At 37.8% G+C, this 20,603-nt stretch overlaps 1 protein-coding gene across 4 annotated transcripts in view; it reads right to left on the reverse strand.

Annotated features, from left to right (window-relative positions):
* Window positions 1-20,603, reverse strand: part of FMN1 (formin 1) — a 386,235-nt gene that overhangs the window by 157,000 nt on the left and 208,632 nt on the right. For all 4 annotated transcript variants that reach the window (XM_073012011.1, XM_038009790.2, XM_038009795.2 and 1 more), the window contains one exon: window positions 3,766-3,853. In XM_073012011.1, the coding sequence (XP_072868112.1) occupies window positions 3,766-3,853 (88 nt within the window). The remainder of the gene's footprint in view (window positions 1-3,765; window positions 3,854-20,603) is intronic.

Consider the following 20,603-nt stretch of genomic DNA (forward strand, 5'->3'; position numbering starts at 1 on the left):
AACAATGCTTAATCATCACAGAAATTCCCAGCAAAGAAATGCATAAAGGAATGAACACTAGCCCTGCTCCTTGCTACCTGTCAGATGTTAAGATACAGGGCACCAAAACTCCTCTTCCTGAATGGAGAGTGTAGGCTGTGCTAGGGAGAGCACATAGAAGGGCTCCTCTTACAAAAGAAGAAAAGAAGATTGCTCTTAAAGAGCCAAACCAGTAAAAGCCAGATGATCTATTTGTGGGAGATATTGCAGACTGAAACACACAAAACTGTTATCAAGGTGACAAAGTTGCAATCTCAGAAAAATTGAAATGTCATTGCCATTTAGAACCCTGGAATGCCTGAAGCAATCCAGAATGCCTGTAAGTACTTCTATTCCTATCAACTGAATGGTATATTTTTCTGAGAATCATGTACTGTATTTTGTCTCTAAATCTGTTAATGCCTGTTTCTTTGCATTCAAGAAAATATTTACTGTGTGCTTATTATGCATATGCTGAAATAGTGATGAAAATGACATTTTAATGGGGAAAATGGCATGTAGAGACAAATGATGTGGAGAAAATGATGAACAAATGTGACTCAATTATTTTTTGTCGTAAGAATAGTCTCCTCTAAGTGAATATACTGGCTTTCTGGTTTATACATCAGCTTCTTGTGAGTTTGGAAAGTACGAGTTAAGGCCTCTGGGCTTAGTGCGTGGCTAAAGATGAATATATGACCATAGGGCTGAAGAACACCCTCTGAATTGTGGTCATTCACCAGGACTGATCTGCTGTGAGACCTTGCCTGGCGGCCAGCTGGCCTCCTCCAATCACATCTCACCATAGCCCCTCTCACATTAAAATAAACCTTTTAGGCCAACATCAGCACAGGGAGTCCTTTCACCAGGGTGACAACACAAGGCCAAGTACATTCCACACACACATTCAGAATGAAATATAACTGATACAGCCTGGGCTCCTAATGACCTTCAGATGCCAGTGTCAGTCAGTGACTCCAAAAGAAAACTAACCTCCAGTTATAGCACCATATTCATCTGGAATGCATTACTAAACGAAGAGATGGAATGGAGATGATATTTTAGAACTCAGAAGTCAACTTTGTGGTAGATCACAGAGGTGCTTGAGGAAGGAAAAAGAACAATAAAGTTCCCACAAGGCCTAGAAGTCTGTGATGCTACAGTCAACATTTCCGATGCTGAAATGAAAGTTCACTTATGCTTCGCAGAAGCATGTTCTTATCTAGAGTATCACATTGGAAAAGGTCTGGACCCACAAATATCTTTTTCAACTCCCAACAAACATTCAATCTAATAAGGCTAGAATGCCATGGAAAGTTTACAGTCCTGAGCTGGTAACTGGACTATCACATGACTGGAATGACTTCTATCCATGTGGAAATCTGACACACTGCAGCAGGACATGCTTAAAACAAACGGAATATAGTCTAAGGTTATATGGACGTTGTGAAAACTCACATCCACGGCATTACACATCATGGTGACGAAATCAAGCACACTTGAGTTTCACCAGGCTCATGGAAACCACTGTCAAGACAAGACCCTTTCGCGATACCTCAAGAATCCCTATCTAACTTCAATAACTGCCTCAAAAAAGTCAGTCCTTTGCCGAAAGACTATAAAATCCCCTGAAGACATTTGTTTTTGTTTTTCCTTTTTTTCCCTTGCTCTAACATCACATTCTTCTGATGTGAATTGATCAGAAACTCAATTCTTCTGGAAGATCTAACTTTAGATTCTTCTAAAGTCCCTGAAGAATCCCACTCTCATTTCAGTGACAGGCCTTTTTAGCCACCCTCTGCCAAACTCACATTATCTGAGGTTTAATATTCACACTTACGTATTCAGCTCTGTTAATGAACTTAAATATTAAATAGCTGATTTGAATGTTCTGTGACTATCATTTAAGATGTTTTAGTTTTTTGTGGAATTTTCAGTTTTTACAATGTAGTAAAATTTTAAGTCCCTAACAAAGCTCTCTTGAACGGAAAAGTAGCAGGTGATGTGAAAGTAACTTAAGTGCCTTGCAGGTCAGGACCTGTGGGTATTCTGCTGAGCAGCAAAGTCAAACGACTAAACAACATGAACTGAAACCTAAAGGGCAGCGTGGTTTCAGATGTCTTCACTGTGAAACCCATACTAAATTCTACTGAAACCGTCTAAGAGATTGTATTATCATTCAGAAAATATAAGTGAAATGTCAATATAAAGATTTACATTTGCTGGGTGCGGTAGCTCACGCCTGTAATCCTGACACTTTGGGATGCCGAGGCGGGTGGATCACCTGGGGTCAGGAGTTCGAGACCAGCCTGACCAACATGGAGAAACTCCGTCTCTACTTAAAAAATTAGCTGTACGTTGTGGTGCACGTCTGTAATCCCAGCTACTTGGGAGGCTGAGGCAGGAGAATTGTTTGAACCTGGGAGGCAGAGGTTGCGGTGAGCCAAGATCACGCTATTGCACCCTATCCTGGGCAACAAGAGCGAAACTCCGTATCAAAAAAAAAAAATTCCCCCCACCCCCCAAAAAACTCCAAAAGATTTGCATCTAATTAATTACTGAGAAAGAATATTGTTTTTATGCGAGACACAGATTTTGAAAAGGTATGATGTGTTCTGGTCTACTTTTCTAGATACCAATAAAAATATATATACACAAAATCTCTTCTCTTTAAATGTCTTTTATCTAAAAATTGAGCCAAAGATAACCAAATAGAAATAATAACATTTTGAAAACGAAAGCATTAAGAAACAATGATTAACCAAATGAAGGAAAGTGTTTCTCCCTAGAAGTATTCCAGCTAATAAAGAAGAAATGATGGAATTAGTACATCATTTTTTGAAAACATCTAATGAAATAATGAATCTGGGCAAAGATCATAAGTGCTCACTAACATCACAGATAATTAAATATTATGTACTTCTTGAGAGAAAACGTAATAGCATCTATGATGCATTCTTCCACTCAGATTAAGTCTCTAGATCAGACAGTTTACAGAAAACAGGGTACAGGGGAACATGATAAATAAAAGCATGGCAACATGATCAGCAAAATGTAAAATGTGGGAAAGTCTATAAGAGGAGTGACCTGGTTTCTTCAACAAATAAATTACAAAGGGGAAAAAATGGAGGGTAGAAACTTCTGGATTAAAATAAACTTGAGCGACACATCAAAGGCAACGCATTGAATTTGTTTGGATTCTCATTTAACTATAAATGAATGGATGAATTAATGAGTATACAAACAACAAGGAAATTAGAACTACCTATGTGATGATACTGAGAAACTGTGATTAATGTTTTTAAAGGAAGGATAATGGCACTGGATGGAGTATTGTTTGGAAAAGTATCCTTGGGCCAGGCGCAGTGGCTCACGCCTGTAATCTCAGCACTTTGGGAGGCCAAGGTGGGCAGATTGCTTGAGCCCAAGAGTTTGAGACCAGCCTGGGCAACATGGCAAAACCCCATCTGTAAAACAAATAATAAAGTACCCTTATCTTTTAGCAATAGTGTTAACATTTTTAACAGATGACTTATAAAGCATCTGAAATTTGCTTCACAATAACCTATCTGGTGAGAGGAGAGTGTTTTCAGATAAAACAAGAGTGAGCTGATGGTTCTGTAGCTGACTATTGGGTATATGGGATTCATTAGGGCATTCTAATTTTGTATGTGTTTGACATTCTTCAGAATGAAATGTTTTTTTAAAAATGGAAAAAGTAAAACAAAAGTGATAGAAAAGACTTACCCTGTTGGATATCCTTCATTTCTAAATGTAAACTAGATATCAAGATTCCCACAGTTTGAGATCGTTTTCCATCCAATAATTTGATGATCTAAAATTAGAAAAAAAAAAAAAGAATACAAGCTCAAATGACCATAAAGTCTTTCAGAAGGTACACCAAAAACATTAAGAGTTTTTAGATACACTGATTGATGAAATAAATTGATGCTGCATGTACTTTTCTTTAAATAATACTTAATTGGAAAGTAATTTATCCACAATTATAGACATCTTACATAATGAAAGACATTTTACAAAATAAACACACAAAACTCCATCAGCCTAATACAAACACTAAATCTTTATATCTTACTCTGATCATTTTACTCAAGTACTAAGTTATACCAGCATCAAGATGTATACAATGTCCTATCCAACTTTTTCACTTATCATTGGAATATTTTCATGTTGCTACTGGTGAAAACACTTCATAGCCTCCAATCTTTTTAGTAATGTCATCTTCTGAGTGATTTAGAGGAAAAAGCATGAATATGTGAGTCAGTCACCAGCCATACGGCCTTGGTAAAGTGACACTCTCTATGAAATGATTTCCTCATCATGAAGGACTGACTGTATTTAATCTATACTTTTATTTTATTTTGAGACAAGGTCTAGCTCTGTTACCTAGGCTGGAGTGCAGTGGCGTGATCAGAGTTTGCCTTAGCCTTGACCTCCTGGGTTTCAGTGATCCTCCTGTCTTAGCCTTCTGAGTAGCTGGGATCACAGGCAGGCACCACCACACTCAGCTCATTTTAAAATTTTTTTAGAGAGACAGGGTCTCTATAAAAACTTGGTTGCCCAGGCTGATCTGATCCCAAACCCTAAAGTCGAGTGATTCTTCCATTTCAGCCTTCCAAACTGCAGCGGTTACAGACATTAGTCACTGTACCTGGCCTATACATTCATTTCAGAAATTAAATGACTATATGCAAAGCACCTAATATAGTTCTTGACATATATTTAAAGTTTTTTCTGTTTCAGAGAGGTTACTTCCCATTTGTTATTAATTATTAATATAAACAACATAACACCTTGCACACAAAGCTATAATTTTAAATTAATTAATTTTTGAGATAGTATCCAGCTCAGTCACACACAGGCTGGAGTAGAGTGGTGCAATTACAGCTCACTGTAATTCTGAACTCCTGGGGCTCAAGTGATCCTTGTGCCCTAGCCCCATGAATAGCAAAGAATATAGATAGGTGCAGGCCAGCATGCTAGGCTAATTTTTATTTTTTTGATGTTTTACAGAGGTGAGGTCTCACTATATTGCCAATGCTGCTCTCAAACTCCTGGGCCCAAGCCATCCACCCACCTTGGTCTCCCAAAGTATTGGGATTACAGGTGTAAGCCACCACACTTGGCCTTAAAATTATTTTTATGATAATATGTATTTTTACAACCTTCATAGAAACTCCACATACCTCACTGCCAGTTATTTCAACCTTTATGAATATTCCATGGAGAAGTCTACATAGTTTTGTGTTTCTCCACAACTAGTAAACCAAATCAGCTCCCTAACAACATATCATGCAGCTGCCACTAAGGGAAAAAAGCTCTTTTCTCTCATGTGGCAGGGCTACAAAAATAGAAGAGAAGCACCCACAAAACACAAATCTTACAAATGTTTTTAATGTGCTTTGCTGGTTAAAATACAAACTAGGCTGAACAGCTGTGCTTTCCTTCCCACCTAGGTACTTACAGAATCGCCAAACTACTGTGAAGACAAGACTAAACAGTAACAAACATCTACATTTGTATTATTACCATAATAGCTGAGTTGCTTGCTGGTTGAAAAATAAGGGATAACAATAGTTTATTCCAATAAAGATGATCTAACTGCCTAATTGTCTAACTACCTATTGATTGATCAATCTCGAATCAATTACTGCCAGACACTTTTTTCCTTTACCTGTTCAGAATGGCTACTTTCATATAACGATTAGACCTAAAATATAGTAAATACTAAATATTAATCAAGACGTAAGGGGAAAAAATCTCATTTTTCAGTCAATATTTTTAAGCATTTCAACATTCGCCTTAGAGAGAAAGATTCTTGGGGCAGAGAGAATTTTAGGAGTTTTAAAGAGAAATAGAGAGGGTATTCAGTATTTTTTAATACGAAAACAAACGCAAAAAAAAAAAAAAGGCAATTAGGCATATAAAATATCTTCCTTAAAAATGCAATTTCTGGCTTTTTCTTAGAGAACACAAATTTAAAGTCAAATGATTTTTTCATCTGATAAAAAAATTAAGAAAAGTCAATTTAGCTTTAAATAACTATTCAGCCATGCACCCATTCAAAAAATATTTACTGTGCATGTTACGTTGTATTGCTTTGTATTCTGGGGATACGGAGGTGACTGAGACAGATCAAGTCCTAAGAAGTTTGCTGTAAAGAGTCAAAAAGGCAAATAAAAGCATCACCTAAACTAACTGGAGTGCAAATTCAAAAAGAGAAACGTTTTGGGAATTGACTAGACTTATTCTTAAGAGTCCAGGATGGTGACTGATACAACCACAACCATGGCATACACATCAATGACAAGGACACAGGAGCAGGATCAAATTCATGACAAGATCACAGCTGGGTTGAAAAAGTTTCTTCAAATGAACATGCACCAAGCTATCCAGTTAGGGCTCCGAAAACTACCAGTAATATTCTGCCTACAAGAATAATGTACAAATGCACGTTTCTCTGTTAGCTAATTAAAAGCAAGCAGGAGAGAGATCACGAGAGAGTAAAAGAGCAAGAAAGATATTGATTCTGTCTGTCCCTGAGTAAAATGAGGTAAATCTACCCCCCACCCCATTACACAACCAGGCTGAACTGTGGAAAGGATGTTATCACCATAAGCCATGCTTGGAATTCTGTCGAATGACTTGGCACAACCAGGTATTTGGTGAGTGTTACCTTTACTGGGACTAATGCCTTAAGAGGTTTTTGTTTGTTTGGAAATCTGATGCTGATTTCCTAAAAAAGGGGTGGGGGGCAGCTAAGCAGTGGTGAGGTTGGAGCATTTGTATTCTCTTCCCTACCTGTACCAAATTCTCTGTCTACTTTTGAGTAGATTTTGAAAAATATCCATCTATGTTTCCATATAGCCACTCTTGTGAAAAACTACCAGGTTTCTCAAAACCAACTAAAATGGTAAGGACACAATGGGCACAGAATGATATGTCCTAAATCCTCTCAGTCTCTTCCTCTTTATTCTTCCATGGCTTTGAAGGCTTAACACCAATTTCTCTTTATTTTTATGAAAAGTGCACAACATGAAATGTACCCTGTTAACGAAATTTTAAATAAGCACAATGTTGTACAGCAGATTTCTAGAATTTTTTCACCTTGTATAACTGAAATTTTATACCCACAGAATAGCAAATTTCCAATTCGCTGTTGTTCCAGCCCCTGGGAACCATCATTCTACTTTCCGTTCCTTTGAGTTTGACCACCATGGATACTGCATGTAAGTGGAATCACGCAGCATTTATCTTTTGGTGACTATTTTCACTTAGCATAATGTCCTTAGGCCAATTTGTGTTGTAGCAAATGGCAAGATTTCCTTTTTTGTGTGTGTGTGGTCAAGTAATATTCCATTGTATGTACATACCACATTTTCTTTATCCATTCACCCATCAATGGACATTTAGGTTATCTCCATCTCTTTGCTATTGTGAATAACGCTGCAACAAACATGGGAATAGCTTTTCAATACGCTGACTTCAATTCTTTTTGATAAATATCCAGAAGAAAGATTAATGGATCGTATGGTAGTTCTATTTTTAAATTTTTTTTTTTTTTTTTTTTTTGAGATGGAGTCTCACTCTGTCATCCAGGTTGGAGTGCAGTGGCTTGATCTCGGCTCACTGCAAGCTCCACCTCCCGGGTTCATGCCATTCTCCTACCTCAGCCTTCTGAGTAGCTGGGAATACAGGCGCCACCACCAGGCCCAGCTAATTTTTTGTATTTTTAGTAGAGACAGGGTTTCACTGTGTTAGCCAGGATGGTCTCGATCTCCTGACCTCGTGATCTGCCTGCCTTGGCCTCCCAAAGCGCTGGGATTACAGGCGTCAGTCACTGCACCCGGTCTATTTTTACATTTTTGAAGAACTTCATACTGTTTTCCATAGTGACCACACCATTTTACATTTCCACCAACAGTATACAAAGGTTCCAATTTGTCCACATCCTCAACAACACTTGGTGTTTTTCAGTTTGACAGTGGCCATTCTGACAGGCATGAGGGGTTATCTCATTGTGATTTTGATTTGCATTTCCCTGGTGATTAGTGATGTTAGGCATCTTTTTCTATACCTGTTGGCCATTTGTACACTTTCTTTGGAGAAATGTCTGGGTAAGTCTTTAGCGCATTTTTATCAGATATACTGTTTGCAAATATTTTCTCCCATTCTGTACATTGCCTTTTCACTCTGCTGATTGTTTCCTTTGCTGAGCAGAAGCTTTTTCATTTGACATAGTCCCCTTTGTGCATCTGTTATTTTTTCTTTCTTTTTTTTGATCTGTGTTTTTTATGTTATATCCTGGAAATAATTGCCAAAATCAATTTTATAGGGTTTTCTCGTTTTTTTTTTTTTTTTTAAAGTTTCATAGTTTCAGGTCTCACATTTAAGTTTCTAATCTGAGTTGATTTTTATATATGTTCCAAGATAAGGATCCAATTTCATTATTTTGTGTGTGGATAGCCAGTTCCCCCAGCACCATCTGTTGAAGAGATTATTCCTTCCCCATTGTATAGTCCTGACACCCTCGTCAAAGAACATTTGCCTATATATGCTTGGGTTTGTTTCTGGGTTCTCTATTCTGTTCTATCAGCCTATAATGTCTATCTTTATGCCAGTACCATAGTGTTTTGATTACTGCAGCTTGGCAATTTGTTTTGAATTCAGAAAGTGAGAGTCCCCTAGATTTGTTCTTTCTCATGGTTGTTTTGGTTACTCAGGGTCTTCTGTGGTTCCATACAAATTTTAGGATTGTTTTTTCCTATTTCTGCAAAGCTGCCACTGGGATTTTAAGAGGAACTGCGCTGAATCTGTACGTTGCTTTGGGGAATAAAGACATTCAATAATATTAATTCTTTCAATCCATAAATATGAGATGTCTTCACAGTTATGTGTCTTCCTAAATTTTTGTAAGCAATGTTTTGTAGTTTTCAAAACTAGTCTGTACTAGTCTTTTACCTTTTTCACTTTATTCCTAAGTATTTCACTTTTTGGATTTTATTTTAAATGAAATTGTTTTCTTAATTTCCCTTCCAGGTAATTAATATTTTTGTGTGTATAAGAACACAACTAATTTTTGTTTGTTGATTTGGAATCCTGCAAGTTTGCTGAATGTTTTTAATAGTTCTTGACAGTTTACTTTTTGGGGGGAATCCTTAGGGTTTTCTACATTTAAGATCATATCTGTGAACATAGATAATCTTATTATTTCCAACTTTGATGCCTTTCTCTTGACTAATGGCTCTATGATTTTCAGTACTATGTTGAATAAAGCAGCATGAGTAAGCATCCTTGTCTTGTTGCTGATCTTAATGGAAATGCTTTTAGTTTTTCAACCTTGAGTACAATATTAGCTTTGAGCTTTTAGTTTATGGTCTTTATTTCTTTCTATTCCTTCTAAAGAATATTTCCTTCTTTAGGTAATTTCCCTCTATTCCCAGTCTGATGAGTTTTTATCAGAAAACAGTGTTCAGTTTTTTCAAATGCTTTTTCTGCATGTATCAAAATATTTTTATCCTTTGTTCTTTTAATGTAATATCATTAATATTCATATGTTGAACCATCTTTGCGTTCCAGAGATAATTGACACTTGGTGATGGTATATGATCCTTTCAATGTGCTATTTAATTACGTTTACTAGGCCAGGCGCAGTGGCTCACGCCTGTAATCCCAGCACTTCTGGAGGCCAAGGCGGGTGGATCACTTGAGGTCAGGAGTTAGAGACCAGTCCGGCCAACATGGTGAAACCCCGTCTCTACTAAAAATACAAAAAATTAGCTGGGCATGGAGGCACGTGCCTGGTAGTCCCAGCTACTTGGGAGGCTGAGGCAGGAGAATCCCTTGAACCCAACAGGCCAAGGTTGCAGTGAGCTGAGACTGTGCCACTGCACTCCAGCCTGGGCAACAGAGCGAGACTCTATCTGAAAAAAAAAAAAAAAAAAAAAAATTAAGTTCACTACTATTTTGTTGAGAATTTTAGCATTTGTATTTGTAAGAGATAATGGCCTGTAGTTTTCTTTTCTTGTAATGTCTTTGGCTTTGGTATCAGAGTAATGCTGTTCTCATAAAACGAATTTGGAAGGGTTACCTCTTCAATTTTTTTGAAGAGTTTGAGAAGCACTGCTTCTCTGTTAATTATTCTTTAAATGTTTGGTAGAATTCTCCACTGAAGCCATCTGGTTCTGGACTTTTCTCTGGAGGTTTTTGATTACTGATTCAATCTCCTTACTTGTTACAAGTCTGTTCAGATTTTCCACTTCATCATGTCAGTCCTGGTAGGTTGTACATTTCTAGGAATTGATCTATTTCTCCTAGGTTATCCAATTTTTTGGCATGTAATTGTTCATAATAGGATCTTACAAACTTTCTATTTCTGTGGCATCAGTCGTAATGTCTTCTCTTTCATTTTTTATATACTTGTGTTTTCTCTTCTTTCCTTAGTTTAGCTAATGATTTGTCACTTTTGTTGATCTTTTCAAAAAACCAACTCTGTTTTGTTGACTATTTTCCTATTGTTTTTCTACGCTCTATTTTGCTTATTTCTGCTGAAATCCTTATATCATTTCTTCGATTAACTTTGGGCTTAGTTTATCCTTCTTTTTCTAGTTCCATGAGGTGAACAGTTAGGTTATTTATTTGAAATCTTTTTAAACATAGGTGTTTACCCTAAAACCTTACTCTTAGTACTGCTTTTGTTGCATCCCATATGTTTTGGTATGCTGTATTTTTGTTTTTGTTTGTTGCAAGATATTTTCCAATTTCCCTTTTGGTTTCTTCTTTGACCCACTGGCTGTTCAAAAGTGTGCTGTTTAATTTCCCTGTATGTATAAAGTTTCCAGTTTTCCTCCTGCTATTATTTCTAGTTTCACGCCATTGTGGTCAGAAAAGATACTTGGTATAATTCCAATTTTTAAAAATGTGTTAAGGCTTGTTTTCTGACATAACGTGTGACTTATCCTGGAGAATGTGCACTGGAGAAGAATGTGTTTCAAAACGCAATTCCTGTTGGGTGGAATGGTCTGTTTATTTCCATTATGTCCATTTGGTACATAGTATTGCTCAAGTCCTCTGTTTCCTTATTGTTTATCTGTCTTGTAACATCATTTATCAAAAGTGGGTTACTGAAATCTCCCATTGTTGTGTTGCTATTTCTCCCTTTAGTTCTGTAAAAATGTGCTTCATATATTTGGCTCGTATGTGGGGTGCACATACACTTATAACTGTTATATCTTCCTGGTGAATTGACCCTTTTATCATTAAATAATGTCCTTCTTTGTCTTTTATTAGAGATTTTGACTTAAACTCTAACCATAGCCACCCTGCTGTCTTTTGAATTGTTTTCAGTTTAGCTAAGGATGTTAGTTTTTTGTTTTTTTTTTTAAATTAACTCTCAGAATATCTTTGTCCATCCCTTTTCACTTTCGGCCTATGTGTGTCTTTGAGTCTCAAATAAGACTATTATAGACAGCATATAGTTCCATTTTTTTTTTAATCAATTTAGCAATTTTATGTCTTTTGACTGAGAAATTTTCTCTATTTGAGTTTAAAGTAATTACTGAGAGTGAGGAACTTATTATTGCTAATTTGTTAATTGTTTTGTAGCTTTTGTAGTTTTGTCTTTTTCTATATTGATGACTTCCTTTGTGTTCTGTTGCTTATAGTGACTTACTTTGATTCTTTTCTTTTTGTTGTTGTATCTTCTACAGGCATTTTCTTTGTTGTTACTATGAGACTTATATAAAACATTTTATAGGTATAATCATCTATTTTAAGCTAATTTCAATCATATCTACAAATTCTACTCTTACTTCTCCACTCCCACACTTTATGTAACTGATATAACAAATTACACTTTTTCTATTGTGTATCCATTGACATATTTTTATAATTACATTCATTTTTAATATCTAGCAGGTATAAATTCTATACGAGAGTTAAAAGTGATTTATCCACATCATTATAGTATGCTGTATTTGTCCGGATATATACCTTTATCTATAAGCTTTGCGTTTTCATATGGTTTTGTGTTACTATATCACGAGCTTTCATTTCAACTTTAAAAGCCTCCCTGTATCATTTCTTGTAAGTCTAGTGGTCATGAACACCCTACACTTTTATCTTTTATTTATCTAGGAACATCTATTTCTCTTTTGTTTTTGAAAGACAGTTTTTCTTTTCTTTTTCTTTTCCTTTTATTTTTCTTTTTTGGAGACTGAGTCTCACTCTGTCGCCCAGGCTGGAGTGCAATAGTGCAATCTTGGCTCACTGCAACCTCCACCTCCCAGGTTCAAGCGATTCTCTTGCCTCAGCCTCCCATGTAGCTGGGATTATAGGTGTCCCCTGCCATACTGGGCTAATTTTTGTATTTTTTGTACAGATGGGGTTTCACCATACTGGCCAGGCTGGTCTCAAATTCCTGACCTTAGGTGATTGATCTGCCCTGGCCTCCCGAAATGTTGGGATTACAGGTATGAGCCGCTGTCTCTGGCTGAAAGACAGTTTTTCCTTTTCTGTTTTGAGACAGAGTCTTGCTCTGTTGCCCAGGCTGGAGTACAATGGCATGATCTTCACACACCACAACCTCTGCCTCCTGGGTTCAAGCAATTCTACCACCTCAGCCTCCCGAGTACCTGAGAGTACAGGCACGCACCACCATGCCTGGCTAATTTTTTGTATTTTTAGTAGAGACAGGGTTTCATCATGTTGGCCAGGCTGATCTCGAACTCCTGACCTTGTGAGCTGCCTGCCTTAGCCTCCCAAAGTGCTGGGATTGCAGGTGTGAGCCACCACACCCAACCAAAAGACAGTTTTCCTAGATACAGTATTCTTACCTGGTAATTTTCTTTCACTGCTTTGAATACATTACCCTACGTCCTTCTGGCCTACAAGTTCATGTTGAGAAATCTTCTGATAGTCTTGTTGGGGTGCCCTTGTATGAGTTGCTTTTCTCCTCCTCCTTTCAAAATTCTCTTTTTGTCTTTAACTTCTGACAATTTGACAACAATATGCTCAGTGTGGTCTTCTGAGTTCTCCTAATTGGGATCCATTGGGCTTCTTGAATCTGAATGTTTCTTTCTTTCCCCAGATATTTGACCATTATTTCTTCCCATATACTTTCCTCCCTTTCTACCTTCTCCTTCTGTAATTCTCATAATATGTATACTGATCTGCTTGATGGTGTTCCATACGTCCTTTAGACTTTCTTCCCTTTTTTTTTTTTTTTTTTTTTGAGATGGAGTCTTGCTCTGTCACCCAGGCTGGAGTGCAATGGCGTGATATTGGCTCACTGCAACCTCCACCTCCTGGATTCAAGCGATTTGCCTGCCTCAGCTTCGTGAGTAGCTGGGATTACAGGCATGCACCAGCACACCCAGCTAATTTTTGTATTTTTAGTAGAGATGAGGTTTTGCCATGTTGGCCATGCTGGTCTTGAACTCCTGACCTTGTAATCTGCCCACCTCAGCCTCCCAAAGTGTTGGGATTACAGGTGTGAGCCACTGCACCTAGCCTCCTCTTCATTTTTTAATTTTTGCTCCTCTAAATAGATCATTTCAAATGACCTCTCTTTACGTGATTCCTCCTTCTGCTTCATTAATTCTGCTATTGAACCCCACTAGTGAGTTTTTAAATTTGGTTATTGTATTCTTTAGCTCCAATATTTGTTTGGTTCTTTATAATATTTTCTCTGTTGATACTGTCATTTTGTTCATGTATCTTTTTCCTGAGCTCACTGAGCATCTTTATGACATTTATTTTGAATTATTTGTCAAGTAATTCATATACATCTGTGTCTTTAGGATTGGTTTATTTGATTTTTTTTGTTCCATTGGTTGGTCCATGCTCCCGTTTCTTTGTGTGCTTTGCTACTTTGTGTTGGGATTTGAAAAAGAAGTCACCATTCCTATTCTTTACAGAATGATTTCATACAGTGAAAGACCTTTGCCAATCAGCCCAGCTAACGTCTCTGGGGGATTCTCAAGTATTTTCTGTAGATAAATGTTCTCTGGATTTATGTATGTGAATTCTCAATTAGAGGGATTTTGCTTTTTCAGGAGCTCATAATCCCTGCTCTCTCTAGTGTCTGTCTATGGTACTGCAGGTTCTCCGGAGGTGGTGTAAGCTGTCCAGTTCATTTTTGTTCTCATCTGCTCCCAAACTTCTAGAGTATATCAAGTCCCATGAACACATAGAGTCAAAGAAGGAAATGGAGAAAGGAGAAAAGAGGAGGGGGAGTGGCAGGAAGAGGAGAAGGAGGAGGAGAAAGAGAAGGAAGGAAGGAAAGGAAGGAAGAAGAAGATGATGAAGACGAAGAAGAGGAAGAGGAGGAGGAAGCAGAGGAAGAAGAAAAAACAGTTCCTTGGACAACACTGTGAAAAGGTGAAACAATAGACACAAGCTCCACTCTTCTTTCCCCTACAATCTCTGTGGGAGGAGCTGCTGAGCTGTATGGGTCTCTGTCTACTTTACTGCAGGCCACCTAGCTTTTTGTTCTCAGCAGTCTCCAGGCATCTAGAGTATGCTATGTCCCATCAGCACTCCAAGTCGGGCAAGACAGAAATCAGTCTCTTAGGCGGCCCTCTGAAAAGCTAGAGCATTGGATGGATGCTCCGACTTCTTCCTTCTCCAAGGAGAAGCCAGGATTTGGAGGTTTACTCTCATTTACTCTGCTCCGAGCAAGGGTGAGGGGCAATTACAATGAATGCACACTAATTCGTAGCATCATCTTTCTTCTCAGTGGTTCCCAACCTGGTATCTCTCCCTGTTAACTCTTAGATTCAGACACAACAGAAACCGGTCTTTCAAATACTTCCCCAAAAGTCTGAACATTAGACACAAGATCCAGTCTTTTCTCCCCCTCCTGAAGGAGCAGCCAGGAGGTAGTTTTCTCTAAATCAGTGTATTGTGCCAGGGAGGCAGTCAGATGAGTGAGTGCCATGAATTTTCCTATTAGCTTCAATACAACTGGTTTCATGCTCACCTGGGGTGTAGGAGGCTCTTAACTAATTTCTGAATTTCTCACAAAGGGAACTGGTCCATGTATCATTAAACTGGCGTCTCCATGGGGCAACAAGGATCCGCCATTTTCTATTCCATCTTAACGACATTACCTCCCCTTTTCCCACTTTTAGTTTCTGAGAGGCAAATGCCATATCATCCATGGATAGAGAGAGAAGACGAAAGTGGTTGGGTTCCATCAAAGTGTTCCCAGTCACAAAGTGGCTCATATGGCCAAGTTGGTAGTGAAAGTAAGAGCAGACTGATCTGAGACTGAGTCAGGCTTCACTGAAAGGGGGCTGGCCTCTCCTTTATAATTGGAAGACAGTACCAAACAAACTATAAGGAAAAGAATCCAAAATGAAGGAAGAATAACGAGAAAAAGAGTAGAAGAAACATGTCTTTTAAAAGATCTTCCTTAAGTCAAGATATGCAAAATAACCGAAAGGAAACAAATGGAGGAAAATAACATATTGGACTTGTGAACACATAAAGAAATGGTTCAGTACAACCCAAGACTTTGGTATATAATTAGATCTTTCTGAGATTGGTTAGAAATTGGGCTAGCAGGGTGTGAGGAGAAAGCACTGGAAGCAGACATGAGGAAAAAGGAAACTTGAAGACTAAAAGAGGGAAAAAGTATACATTTTATTGCACAATTTTTTTTCACTTTTTTTTTCATGTAGAAATACATTACTGACATCTTCCTTGTCAGCACAGGCAGAGCCATTTCTAAAAACACCACATCATTTAAGTATTCCCCTACTAAAAGACAATTAGAAATCATCCAAATTTTGGCCACACACTTGGCTCACACCTGTAATCCCAGCACTTTGAGAGGTCGAGGTGGGTGGATCACTTGAGGCCACGAGTTCGGGACCAGTCTGGTCAACATGATGAAACCCCATCTCTACTAAAAATACAAAAAATAGGGGGGTGTGGTGGCACACACCTGTACTCACAGCTACTCGGGAGGCTGAGGCATGAGAATTGCTTGAACCCAGGACGTGGAAGTTGCAGTGAGCCAAGATCAAGCCACTGCTCTCCAGCCTGGGTGACAGAGAGAGACTCTGAATAAATGTTCCAAATTTTGTCAATTGTTAAGAATGCTACAATGAACAAGCATGCAGATATATCCTTAGTCATGCAAGTTTGTATTTTCATAGGACTCACAGAAATCATTCAAATAATGTGCCCATTTGCAAATTTGATAAATATTTCAGAATTGTTTATTAGACTTACTCTGCCAAGTATTTGAGAGTGACTGTTTTTCTGTTCCCACACCCACTTTTGGTATTACCAATTTTCAAACTGTTGGCTGAAAAATAGGTGAAATGTGTTTTCATGATTTTGTTTTGCATTTTTAATGATTTTTATTAGTCACATCTTATGAATTGTCTTTATATTGTTTTTGCTATATTTTCCAATTACTAGATCTACTAGGCTGGTATAATGCAAATATACTTAAATAAGGACTTCGCTAAATAAGAGGAAAAAAGATTTACAAAGAACCTGCTGTACATAAAAGTCATTTTCAAAGGGAAGAAGAGGGAACAGAACGACCTTCTATTACACCTCCACTAAGCACTAGTATTGTGTTCCTCTGCACATCAGCCAATCCAAATGGACAGTTGTGCGCTGGGGGCAGTGAGCATTGCAATATTGTAAACCTTTATTCCTTTAGTGGCCCCCTGTGGACTTCCAGAGTGATAACAATACTTCAGGCTCAAGAGTCCTGTAAAGTATGTATAGCTATCTCACTGCTGGGGCATCAAAACAGGAAGCACAGCTAACTGAATTGTTATGGTAATTCATTTTTTATGTTCATTATCAAATCTTATAACCTCCTTACCCAGATATATACCCATTACTGAAGAATGTATTGTAGAGTAGTGAGGAAGAAAATATTAAGGGGAAAAAAAGACAAGAGTGAAGAAAACTGAAGAAGAGAACAAGAAAAAGTAAGAACAAAGATGTGGAATATGACAAAATTTGTTTTTTTAATTTGTTATCAACCAATATTATTACTTTGCTTTCTGAATACTTTTTTAGAATCATTGTTAAGTTTCAAATAACCAGGACGCAATTTATGTTGAATCGTCTTTTAACTGAAAATTTCCCTGGCTTTTCTTTTATTGGATTATATGCATTATTAGTAAGCTAACTTTTAGACAGAAAAAGTGAATTTCAAAAATTCCCCTTGGAAGAGAAAAACTATATGAAGATAAACTAATACTGGGTATTTATTCTCCCAAATCCATTGACATCTCTTATACTGTGCTTGAAAGAAATCAAATTCAATGAATTACACCTTCCACATCTATGTATTTATTTACTGAACGCTGTGGACTGGTGATCACAGTGATAATCTGGAAAATTTTTAGAATCATAAATTGCCTGAAATTGTCAGATACTTAATATTCTGTTCTTTTTATGGTAGGAAATTTAATATATATATTTATATAATCACAGATTTCAAATACAAAAGTTATAAGAAACTGATTATTAACTTAAAAATCTAATTATTAAGCACCAACCCACTCTGTAAGCTTCTGTTTGATATTAGCATTCTGTGCTATTTTGACAATTTTTCAGTTATTTGGTCTAAGGAAAAGGTTCCCAACAATATCACAATCTAAGTAGAAATACAAAAACTGAGAACTGTAGCCATAAACTACAACAGTCCTTCCCTCTAGTTTTCAACCTTTGCCTGCTGAGCTTTCAAGAATGAACCCTTGGCCAGCTGTGGAACAGGATCAACATCACGATCTAGTAAACCAGTTATTAAGAGAAAAGTCAGGAGATCAGCCTTCAGCCTTCTATTTCTAGGCCTGCCCTTACTTATCATTGTACCAATGCTGAAAGGCACACAGTCCAATTCAACAGTCCTCACAATATGCAAATTCCTATGTCTACTGCAAACAAAATAAAAATTTTGTGTGTGTGTGTGTGTGTGTGTGTGTGTGTGTGTGTGTGTGTTTACTGGAGTTCAAAGACTAGTTTAAAGAGGGCAAACATACATAAATAACTGATACAGGAGCTATTCATAGGATCAGTAACTTAAAAGAGTTTGTAATTATTCTTAGGTACACGATCCTTGAAAATGCCAACACTCTTATTTAAAAAGGGGGTTTGAAAAAGGTGGCTGTTTCTAGCTCAATCTTTTTCCAGGTAACTCAAACACACTCCCAAAAGAATGTTACATCCAGTGTCTTTTTTCTGAAACAAAAATCCAGATCTCACTTTTATAAAACCTCTCCATCAAGGAGTCTTGAGAGATGACAGGCTCTGCAGAACATGAACCCCAAAAGACACTGTAATTCATGGTCTGGGTGTCCGAACAGAAAGGACTCTTTCTATTCTTCATGGCCACTAGGGTAAAGGTTCCTCTGGGCGTTTGGACCCAACAGCAGTAGAGGTTTTCACAAAACCATGAGGTCAGTCTATCACATTTGATTGTTAGACATTAGTGGGATTCCTGACTGTATCAGTATCCAGCTTCACCATATTAAAAGGAGTTAGTTAGATTGCCTTAGGTAAATAACAAAGGAAGGGGTCCCTGAGAGCCCCTGACTCACAGGTTGTGCCTTATCCCCACGTAACATAAAAAGCAGCCTGTGAAAAAAATCAAGCTGCAGTAACCAGTAATATGAATGTCAAAATAATGATTTTCCGAGTTTACGTGAAGCCAGTACATAGAATTTATGCTTTAAGCTCCCAACTTGATTTTATTCCATGTAGGTTCTTGAGGGGGGAAAGTGGCTACTCCAGGCTGTTCAGGAAAGACAGTTCAGAAAACATTTACTGGAGAGTGTCAGTCTTTGTAAAATTTTGCTTATCCAGTGTTACTCTGGTTGAATTGGATTTCGGAGTCATTTAACACTTCGCAGTGAAGAAACCTACAAATTTCATCTGATTTATCCCTCTGCCTTTGGGTTGGCCAAGAAGTCCACGTATTTAAGTACAGACCTTACTTTACAAGAATGTGCACACTTTAAGAAATTAAGGTTACATTTAGATAATGCACATATTTATAGCCATTTTCTCTCAAACAATAAAACATAGTACTACTTCAGCTAATCGTAAACACAAATTAAACTGTGCATCCCATTCCTTGTCTATGACCCCTTATCATACTCACTTTTCATCCTTCCTTGTCCTCATATGCGTATTACTTGATATGTAATAATCCTCAAAGTCACTTTCTAGTATTAAGAAACTTTCGACAGTGAACTATTTTACCTGATGTTTGACTCAAATTCCTCATGCTCCCATTTTGAACTATCTTTTTCTGCTCTCAAGGAAGGTAGAAAACAGCTGGGGACCATCCCCTACACTAAGCTTCTTCAGAAACCTCAAGATCAGCATTTCTTTGTTAACAAGAGATGTTTTACATCAAATTGTTAAAAATCAGTTTTTGGGGGATGTTAGCAAGCCCTCTGTTGATCTCAGTCCTATCTGGGTCAGCTGAACTTGGCAGCCCATGGTCTTCTCCTAGGAAGAACCACAGTCTGGAGGAGAATTGCCATTTGTGCAGCATTGGGCTGACCTACAAGCTGACCTTGTGCAGGGGCCAATTCGCAGGTTGCGTTAAACCCTATTAGACATGCCTAGTTTAAGGCAAAGCCTTTCCAGACCCCTGCCACACGCCAGGATTAGGGCATGTCACACATGCGTACTATTACATTGCCTAAGGAACTCTCCCAATGCCGTCCAGAGGGGGAAAGGCAGGCCCACACTATCTAAACCTGTACGTTAAGCCGGTATAGACAAATTTTTACTATTCCTCACATATGTGAATTTTTTTAAAGCCTGCCTCTGTGAACAAGAATTAAGACAAAAATAGGAAGACAGATTTGCTACACTGGGAAAATCATACCCTCAACTCAGCTAGAAAAGTTCTGCCAGACAGGCTGAGAAAGAATTCTTGTCAGGTCCAGTGGGATTTTCACATCTACAGAAAATCCGTACACTGTATATCTTCAGCTTTCTGCCTGAGCTTGGCAGACAGGGCCAAAAGTAAAAATAAAAATAAATGGTTCTGAATAGACCACAAGTGCTGGAAGTCTGCTCAGCCAAATGAGTTTGGCATAGCTACAAAATTAAGAGAAACACAGAAGCCCTCTTCTTCCATGGAGCCTTCCCTGTCTGAAAGGAAGATGATTAATTTCTACATCTACACCTTTGCTAGACACCAAACACATTCATACCTATACTACATCGAGTGGATATTTTGCTCTTTGGCTTAAGTTTCACATTTGAACATACTCAGTTCCAGTCACAGGGTTTCCATCTCCAGCACAGTCAGTTTTATCCTAGAGCCTGGCGAATAAGCACAGAGTCTGTTCAAATACAGCCACATGTGTTATCACCAATGAATAGCTGCTGGCACTTCAGGGAGCTAAGGGCATGTGGAAGCTGCTGCTTTGCCTGTCTGAATCAACTGTTTCACCTCACCAGAAACAAACAAACAAATGCAGAATCCATATATATGAGTAGACATTTACTTTCATGACAATGACATACAGGTCGCACATCCCAAATTCAAAACTCAAAAACTCCAAAAT

This window comes from Chlorocebus sabaeus, chromosome 26 (assembly GCF_047675955.1).
Source record: "Chlorocebus sabaeus isolate Y175 chromosome 26, mChlSab1.0.hap1, whole genome shotgun sequence".
NCBI classification, from domain to species: domain Eukaryota; kingdom Metazoa; phylum Chordata; class Mammalia; order Primates; family Cercopithecidae; genus Chlorocebus; species Chlorocebus sabaeus.